Source organism: Babylonia areolata, chromosome 16, assembly GCF_041734735.1.
Source record: "Babylonia areolata isolate BAREFJ2019XMU chromosome 16, ASM4173473v1, whole genome shotgun sequence".
NCBI lineage: Eukaryota > Metazoa > Mollusca > Gastropoda > Neogastropoda > Buccinidae > Babylonia > Babylonia areolata.
The window spans coordinates 767,501-777,500 of NC_134891.1; the positions used below are offsets into that span (position 1 = coordinate 767,501).

General features: G+C 48.3%; 1 protein-coding gene across 1 annotated transcript in view; it reads left to right on the forward strand.

Moving 5' to 3' along the window:
* The window catches only part of LOC143290714 (uncharacterized), a 28,211-nt gene extending 22,861 nt beyond the window's left edge, over positions 1–5,350 (forward strand). Inside the window, exons 3-5 of the mRNA XM_076600230.1 lie at positions 1–259; positions 341–1,144; positions 4,880–5,350. The exon at positions 1–259 is cut by the window's left edge and continues 528 nt beyond it. Of these exons, the coding sequence (XP_076456345.1) occupies positions 1–259; positions 341–1,098 (1,017 nt within the window). The 3' untranslated portion in view covers positions 1,099–1,144; positions 4,880–5,350. The remainder of the gene's footprint in view (positions 260–340; positions 1,145–4,879) is intronic.
* The last annotated feature ends 4,650 nt before the right edge of the window (positions 5,351–10,000 follow it).

Sequence of the window (10,000 nt, forward strand, 5' to 3'; positions counted from 1 at the left end):
CCGACCACTGCCGCTCTGCGAAACAGCCCGGGTGCCATGGGTCACAGCCCGAGCACCTTGGGTCACAGTCCGGGCACCTTGGGTCACAGTCCCGGCACCATGGGTCACAGTCCGGGCACCATGGGTCACAGTCCCGGCACCTTGGGTCACAGTCCCGCCTCTCTACGACCTAGCCGTGCCGGCCAGCAGCTCGGCGTGCCTCACGTGCCGCACACCCTGGGCGGCGTCAGTGCCCGCTTCCTGCCCCCTTCCTCCACCTGCCCCGCCCCCGCCTCCCCCTCCCCTCCCCCTCCCATGCTGTTGGCCGTCACTCGCGGGGGATCGTCCTCCTCCTACCCAGCTCGCAAGTCTCCCTCCCCATCCCCCTCCTCCACCTCCACCTCCACTTTGCACCGTTCACCTCTGCTCCCCACCCACCCCCACCCCCACCACCACCACCAGCCCCCGGGCCAGCGCTCCACCCCCCTCCCGTCCTTCAGCAGTGTCCGGCCCGCCCCCTCATCCAGCAGTGGAGCGATGGCCGACTTTCCGACAGGCCGTGTGACGGGCACCGCCTCCCTGCCCCCTCTCCTGCCCGCCACGCTGGTCCAGGACAGGAACGGGGAGATGGAAGAGGAGGAGGGGAGGGAGGGGGGGCACCACCCCCACCACCACCACCACCACCACCGGCAGGTGTGTGACAGCATCATGGACCTCAGCGTCCACAGAGACGCGGACAGAGCCCGCCCGGCTTCCGACCCTTGCTCGCTGCTGCCCTCTCAGAACCCAGAGCCAGAGGGGGCGGGCCGCCGCCACCCCGCCGCCACGTTCTCCGCGGAGTGCGAGGAGCGGCGTGACGTCAGCACCACCTCGGCCATGCCGGCGGCGGACGGCGGCGTGCATCACTGCCAGCACTGCAACATCGTCTTCTCCGACTTCACCATGTTCCACCTGCACGAGAGCCTGCACCTGCCCTTCGAGGACTACCCGTTCCGCTGCCCGTCCTGCGCCAGGCACTGCCAGGACCGCATCGAGTTCATGTTCCACACGGTGTGGCACGTCAAGTACCCCCACACCATCCCCAACTACGAGCCGTTCCAGGAGAACCTCGTCTCTTGAAATGAGAGAGAAGACGTGATGATCAGAACCTGCACGTGGTGGGCAGGTCAGTTGAGCTGGACGGATGAATGATTGTGCTTTCCGACCCCTCCGTTCTGTCTGTCTGTCTGTCTGCCTGTTCAAATGTCTTTCTGGCTGTGAGAACGTCTATCCGCCTGTTAAAACGGCTGTCTGCCAATTTAAACGTCTGTCTAGCTGTAAGAACGTCTGTCTGGCTGTTAAAATGTCTGTCTGACCATAAGAACGTCTGTCTGGCTGTTAAAATGTCTGCCTGACCATAAGAACGTCTGTCTGGCTGTTAAAATGTCTGCCTGACCATAAGAACGTCTGTCTGGCTGTAAGAACGTCTGTCTGGCTGTTAAAATGTCTGTCTGACCATAAGAACGTCTGTCTAGCTGTAAGAACGTCTGTCTGGCTGTTAAAATGTCTGTCTGACCATAAGAACGTCTGTCTGGCTGTAAGAACGTCTGTCTGGCTGTTAAAATGTCTGTCTGACCATAAGAACGTCTGTCTGGCTGTTAAAATGTCTGTCTGACCATAAGAACGTCTGTCTGGCTGTTAAAATGTCTGCCTGACCATAAGAACGTCTGTCTGGCTGTTAAAATGTCTGCCTGACCATAAGAACGTCTGTCTGGCTGTTAAAATGTCTGTCTGACCATAAGAACGTCTGTCTGGCTGTTAAAATGTCTGTCTGACCATAAGAACGTCTGTCTGGCTGTAAGAACGTCTGTCTGGCTGTTAAAATGTCTGTCTGACCATAAGAACGTCTGTCTGGCTGTTAAAATGTCTGTCTGACCATAAGAACGTCTGTCTGGCTGTTAAAATGTCTGCCTGACCATAAGAACGTCTGTCTGGCTGTAAGAACGTCTGTCTGGCTGTTAAAATGTCTGTCTGACCATAAGAACGTCTGTCTGGCTGTTAAAATGTCTGCCTGACCATAAGAACGTCTGTCTGGCTGTTGATATGTCTGTCTGGCTGTTAAAATGTCTGCCTGACCATAAGAACGTCTGTCTGGCTGTTAAAATGTCTGCCTGACCATAAGAACGTCTGTCTGGCTGTTAAAATGTCTGTCTGACCATAAGAACGTCTGTCTGGCTGTAAGAACGTCTGTCTGGCTGTTAAAATGTCTGTCTGACCATAAGAACGTCTGTCTGGCTGTTAAAATGTCTGTCTGACCATAAGAACGTCTGTCTGGCTGTTAAAATGTCTGTCTGACCATAAGAACGTCTGTCTGGCTGTAAGAACGTCTGTCTGGCTGTTAAAATGTCTGTCTGACCATAAGAACGTCTGTCTGGCTGTTAAAATGTCTGTCTGACCATAAGAACGTCTGTCTGGCTGTTAAAATGTCTGTCTGACCATAAGAACGTCTGTCTGGCTGTTAAAATGTCTGCCTGACCATAAGAACGTCTGTCTGGCTGTTAAAATGTCTGTCTGACCATAAGAACGTCTGTCTGGCTGTAAGAACGTCTGTCTGGCTGTTAAAATGTCTGCCTGACCATAAGAACGTCTGTCTGGCTGTTAAAATGTCTGCCTGACCATAAGAACGTCTGTCTGGCTGTAAGAACGTCTGTCTGGCTGTTAAAATGTCTGTCTGACCATAAGAACGTCTGTCTGGCTGTTAAAATGTCTGCCTGACCATAAGAACGTCTGTCTGGCTGTTAAAATGTCTGCCTGACCATAAGAACGTCTGTCTGGCTGTTAAAATGTCTGTCTGACCATAAGAACGTCTGTCTGGCTGTAAGAACGTCTGTCTGGCTGTTAAAATGTCTGTCTGACCATAAGAACGTCTGTCTGGCTGTTAAAATGTCTGCCTGACCATAAGAACGTCTGTCTGGCTGTTAAAATGTCTGCCTGACCATAAGAACGTCTGTCTGGCTGTTAAAATGTCTGTCTGACCATAAGAACGTCTGCCTGCCTGTTGATATGTCTGTCTGGCTGTTAAAATGTATATATACATATATATGCACACACAAACCCATACACATAGATATATACACACACATACATATATATGTATATACAGAAACATACATACACATATATATATACATACATATTCACTCACACACACACACACACACACACATGCACACACACACACACACACACACACACACACACACACACACACACACACACACACACATATATATATATATATATATATATATATATATATATATATATATATATATATATATATATACATGCAGCACACACACAATCAACAGGCTAAAATAGCAAACCATAAAGCTGCACTTCCATTGATCACTAAAATTAAGTGGCAACACAGTAAAAACAACTTTAACTATTCATACTAAATCAAAAACCCCTGGCACCACATTCTTCACCCACCCCCATATCCTGAGGTCCGTAATTCACATAAAACCAAATACACACACACGCACACACACACACACCCACACACACACACACACACACACACTCTCTCTCTCTCTCTCTCTCTCTCTCTCTCTCTCACCAGTCATAATTTCACCACAATTTTCAAGGTTGTAAACAAATCATAATTTCATAAATTAATAGATAAGTATGGTCTCTGACCAAAGAAAAGCGTGAAGAAGGAGGCCAGCTGTCTGTAAATAAGCAGAGCGCTGTATGTAGGCCGTCAGAAATCACCTAATCCAGAACGCTGTATGTAGGCCGTCAGAAATCACCTAATTCAGAGCGCTGTATGTAGGTCCTGTCAGAAATCACCTAATTCAGAGCGCTGTGTAAGTAGGTCCTGTCAGAAATCACCTAATTCAGAGCGCTGTATGTAGGCCGTCAGAAATCACCTAATTCAGAGCGCTGTATGTAGGTCCTGTCAGAAATCACCTAATTCAGAGCGCTGTGTAAGTAGGCCCTGTAGCGTAATCAACCAATCAGAACGCCTTATACGTAGGTCCTGTCAGTAATCAACCAATGAGAGCACTGTGTGAGTAGGTCCTGTCAGTAATCAACCAATCAGAGCACTGTATAAGTAGGCCCTGTCAGTAATCAACCAGTGAGAGCGCTGTATGAGTAGGTCCTGTCAGTAATCAACCAATCAGAGCGCTGTATAAGTAGGTCCTGTCAGTAACCAACCAATCAGAGCGCTGTATATGTAGGTCCTGTCAGTAATCAACCAATCAGAGCGCTGTATATGTAGGTCCTGTCAGTAATCAACCAATCAGAGCGCTGTATATGTAGGTCCTGTCAGTAATCAACCAATCAGAGCGCTGTATATGTAGGTCCTGTCAGTAATCAACCAATCAGAACGCTTTATACGTAGGTCCTGTCAGTAATCAACCAATGAGAGCACTGTGTGAGTAGGTCCTGTCAGTAATCAACCAATCAGAGCGCTGTATATGTAGGTCCTGTCAGTAATCAACCAATCAGAGCGCTGTATATGTAGGTCCTGTCAGTAATCAACCAATCAGAGCGCTGTATAAGTAGGCCCTGTCAGTAATCAACCAATCAGAGCGCTGTATAAGTAGGCCCTGTCAGTAATCAACCAGTGAGAGCGCTGTATAAGTAGGCCCTGTCAGTAATCAACCAGTGAGAGCGCTGTATAAGTAGGTCCTGTCAGTAATCAACCAGTGAGAGCGCTGTATAAGTAGGCCCTGTCAGTAATCAACCAGTGAGAGTGCTGTATAAGTAGGCCCTGTCAGTAATCAACCAGTGAGAGCACTGTGTGAGTAGGTCCTGTCAGTATTCAACCAATCAGAGCGCTGTATAAGTAGGCCCTGTCAGTAACCAACCAATCAGAAAACAGGACCTGACACAGGTGGGGTTGTTGCAGGTCACGTGAGGACCAGCTGAGGGCAGCACAACAACTCTTCAGTCCACGTGGATATGAATCATCATGATGCTCACATCTACCTTGGGTACATCTGCACTTCTCGTCTCCCCTGGCTGTGCTTTATCGTGCAGATGTACTGCTCTACCTCCTTAGTTTCTTGTTTCTGTCACTGTTCCTGTCAGTGCTACTGCACCGGCATGACCTGTCAGTGTACTAGCAGCAGTGCGGGCAGACTGCGAGCTGCCCTTGTTCGCGTGAAGCGTGGTGTGTGTTTGTGTGTGTCTGTGTGTGTGTGTGTGTGTGTGAGAGCGGGATTTACGCGTAGACCACGCTTTTGCGTAATACATCGTATCACGAACTGATGCCTCGTAACCTCGCTACCTCCTACGAGTGATGACTTGGTGGTGACGTCATCGAAAGCTGATGGCGTCACTCTTGAAGCGCAAGCTGTGACACTTTTTTTTTTTTAAACTTTACATCAGCCAGTGAAAGTTGGCGGGGCTGTCATGTTTTTTTTTTACGTATATGCTGCGCCTTTTTTCCCCTTCTTTTTTGAACGGAGGGTTTGTGGTTTGTTGCTCCTTCGCTTGGTTAGTTCTACCTACGTCATCCGTGTAGTTATTAGTATGATTTGCGTGTGCTTATGTTGCTAAATCCTGTTGTTTTGTTGACGTTTTTTTTGTGGGTTTTCTTTTTTAAATGTCCGCTGCACGGACCACAACCTTTCTGCTCCGAATATTAGTACCCCCCTCACCACCACCCCCCCAAACACACACACACACACACACACACACACACACACACGTCCTCGCCTCCCTTATGTTACGAAAAGACAGCTGCAGTTAGGGTGATTATCCCAACATTAAAAAAAAGAAAAAAAGAAGAAGCAAAAACAAGAATGGCATTGTGTGTCTGACTGGCAATATCGTCCTGGTGACAGCTGTCCGCTGTTTGTATTTTTACCTGTCGCTTTTTGAAGTGTTTTTCTTCATGATGACAATGCTAGTAATAATAATGAATTATATGGTAATAATGATGATGATGATGATGATACTACTTTTACTGATAATATAACAATATTGTTATTATTGTTATTATCATTACTTTTTGTTCATGTCATGACGTTTTCATGATTTTTCATGACGATGGATGCGTTCATACACTTTGTGACGACGGTGTGTGTGTGTGTGTGTGTGTGTGTGTGTGTGTGAGTTTGGGGGATCAAAAACAAAGTCTTGTTTCAACGACAACAGCAAAAATTCGCAAAGTGAACCTGCTTTCTGATTCATCGTGGGAATTCAGGTATCTGTCACAAGGCTACGTAAGGTGATGGAGATTGTGCTGAAACGAACATAAACGCCAGATACCGCCAGGAGGACTGGATTCAAGGTTGGGAGGGGCGGGGGGGGGGGGGGGGGGGGGGGGGGTGTCTGCACCCTGGACGTCCTGTGATTCTTTTTCCCAGACACGGCAGGTGGGCAGGAAACACTGTCCTGTCTGCTGACACTGACCACTGACCACTGACAGGGCGTGCAGGGGAAGTGACGATGGTGTGGGTGTGGTCACCACACAGATGCCATCATTCTGTTATCATTTCGCCGTATTTTGTTAACATCGATCGTAGTTTGTTTCGACGTTACGCCAACGTCAAAATTGTTCCGCCCAGTTCATTTTCGACTGCATAGCATGGTCATGTGCTGCCCTGTCGTAACATTACCCAGACGCTCCACACCTATCGATCAACAGGCCAGGGCAGTCACTACTGTCCTCATTCTCACGTGATGATGCTCAGCTAATCGCGTGCGTGTTTACATTGAAACAGTAATGAATGGACCAATCAGCTTAATCGTTTGACCGGACAAGAGAGAACGTGGCTACATGAGGAGATCAAATTACGTCTCAGTCAAACAGCGTCTGTGCCTGTGGATTACAAGCTGTAGATAAAATGTAGGTTTGTTGATGTGGCTCAGAGTCAGTGTTCCTACCAAATTCAAAATGTTTCTACCAAATTTCCTGATTATTCCTTCAAACACTTGACAGAGATTGGCATCTCTGCCTTCTGCAAATACCAGAGGGAGCGACTGACGGTCTGTGTGTGGTCACCTGCACCCAGCCTTACTCCACCCCACCCCCTCTCAACCCCCTCCCCCGGCATCCCCCACATCCACCATCCCTATCCCACTCTCACTGCAAGCTTTTCCTTCCCTCTTCATGAACGGTCACCACCTCCACCTGTACCCCGTCCCGGGCCGTGAGGGTGTGGGGAAAGAGGCCAATAAAGGCCGTGAGGATGTGTGGAAAGAGGCCGTGAGGGTGTGGGGAAAGAGGCCAATAAAGGCCGTGAGGATGTGTGGAAAAAGGCCAATAAGGCCGTGAGGGTGTGTGGAAAAAGGCCAATAAAGGCCGTGAGGGTGTGTGGAAAAAGGCCAATAAAGGCCGTGAGGGTGTGTGGAAAGAGGCCATTATTGGCCGTGAGGGTGTGTGGAAAGAGGCCATTATTGGCCGTGAGGGTGTGTGGAAAGAGGCCAATAAAGGCCGTGAGGGTGTGTGGAAAGAGGCCATTATTGGCCGTGAGGGTGTGTGGAAAGAGGCCATTATTGGCCGTGAGGGTGTGTGGAAAGAGGCCATTATTGGCCGTGAGGGTGTGTGGAAAGAGGCCATTATTGGGCGTGAGGGTGTGTGGGAAAAGGCCAATAAAGGCCGTGAGGGTGTGTGGAAAGAGGCCATTATTGGCCGTGAGGGTGTGTGGAAAGAGGCCATTAATGGCCGTGAGGGTGTGTGGAAAGAGGCCATTATTGGCCGTGAGGGTGTATGGAAAGTGGCCATTATTGGCCGTGAGGGTGTGTGGAAAGAGGCCAATAAAGGCCGTGAGGGTGTGTGGAAAGAGGCCAATAAAGGCCGTGAGGGTGTGTGGAAAGAGGCCAATAAAGGCCGTGAGGGTGTGTGGAAAGAGGCCATTATTGGCCGTGAGGGTGTATGGAAAGAGGCCAATAAAGGCCATGAGGGTGTGTGGAAAGAGGCCATTATTGGGCGTGAGGGTGTGTGGGAAAAGGCCAATAAAGGCCGTGAGGGTGTGTGGAAAGAGGCCATTATTGGGCGTGAGGGTGTGTGGGAAAGGAGAGGCCATTGTTGGCGTAAGGTGTTGGTGTAACAATAAGCGAAGGGTGTGTGGGGAGACCCTTATTGCCATTGTATTGTGAAAGAGGCATTTTGCCTTAGGATTGTGGAAATGCATTATGGTGAAGGGTATTGGAAAACGTCCTGCCTGTCTGACCTCTGTTGTGGTGAGCTCTTCTTGTCTCCTTCGGGTGTCTGGCTGTCTCTGGTCCGTGCTTTGTTAACGTCCATTATCTGCTCGTGTACGTTCATTGGATGTAGCTGCCATAAGCCTGGGGCTTTGGTCCATTCTTTGTCTCTCTCTTTTGCCCATTATTCTCCCGTCTGTGTGCAAACGAGCATATATACTTTGTATGTGTGTGTAACGATGGCATTATTAGGCGTGTTGGGTTTTTGTGTTTTGTTGGTTAAAGAGGCCAAACAACCGGTGTTAAGGGTAGTGGGAAAGACCTTAGTGGCTGCTGTGGATGGGTGTGGGGGGGGGTGGGGGTGTGTGGATGGGGGCAATAAAGCCGTGAGGATGTTTCGTTTTAGTAGGCCTTTTTTGTCGCGTTGGGCTTGTTGTGGCAGTCGAAGTCCATAGATTTGGGTTTTAATGGAGTGTGTAATGTATATCCATTCATGGCCCTATAACCCAGCCTGCAGCCCCACATGCACACAGCTCCTCAATGAAAGAGTCCTACTTGCACGATGAGTTACGCATAATTATGTTAGATGTTGTGCGTTATGGGTGTGTGGAAAGTAGGATGTGCGTGGTGTGTGTGGCATAAGTAGCACAGTATAGGCGGCTGGGTTGTTGTGTGAGTGGTGTGTGTGATAGTGATGAATGTGTGTGTGTGTGTGTGTGTGTGGTGAGGCTTATTCCTTGCTTTTGGACCCAGATAAATATTTGATTCAATAAAACACAAAATCACAAAAGCCACACAAAGCCATAGAGGGATTACACAAGCCACACTTATTGCTTCTCCTCTGGCTCTTTCTCTCTCTCACACACACAGCCTCGATGGTATAATTTGTAAGTGTTTATTGGTTATATTTGTGGGTTGTTTTCGGAGATAATGCATCTACAATTGCCACATCGAACAGGCGAGGAAAAGTATATTTGTCCATCTGATTACGTCATAAGCAGTAGAGCCGTGAGGGCTGGTAAGGCGCCATCATTCCCTGTTCTGTGTCATTAATCAATTTCAGTTATGCACAAACCATAAAGCCATGTGAACGTTTGTGTTGACGAGTCTTATTGGCTGTTGTTGGTTTTTGGTTAACATTAGCCCGCATGTGGAGCCATTATGCCGTTTGGGGGTGTGAGTTGGGATAATGTCTGGTCTTAAACACAGACACTGCAGGATTACAGGATTTTGCCGTGCGTAGTTGTTTCTGGAGCGTATGAGCCGAGGGGTGTTTAGGCACTAGCAGGCGGATGTGTTGACCAGGGAGATTCGGAAAAATGCCACTTTACCCAAGGACCGTCGAGATTGCGGATGAAGAGCTTTAACTCGGCTATAGCAGCGTTTTGTGGAGGATTGAATGGAATAGCATACTTGGGGTGAATGGATTCAGCATAGTGGGAGGATTGCATGGTATCAACAGATCATTGTAGTTGACATGGTTCAGCTTGTGAGGATCTCTGTACACATTTGTGATTGCTGGATACTCCATTTTCTGAGGTCTTGAATGTTTTCTCAAATATGCAATCATCTCTCGTCTCTCTGTCTTCCTCTGTCTGTCTGTCTGTCTGTCTCTCTCTGTCTCTTCTTGTGTCTGTCTTCTTCTCTCTCTCTGTCTGTCTTTCTCTCTCTCTCTCTCTCTCTCTCTCTCTCAACTCATGTTTCTCTCTCTGTTGTCTGTGTGATCTTTCTGTTTGGTGTTTTTTTTGTGTCTTTCTTTGTTTCTTTTCACGACAACTCTCATCCTCTCTGTATGTCTCTCACTCTTCAAGCGAATTATTATTTTGTGGGGGTGTAATGTGTGACGACTTTAGGCATGTTTTTTTTTTTTTTTTTT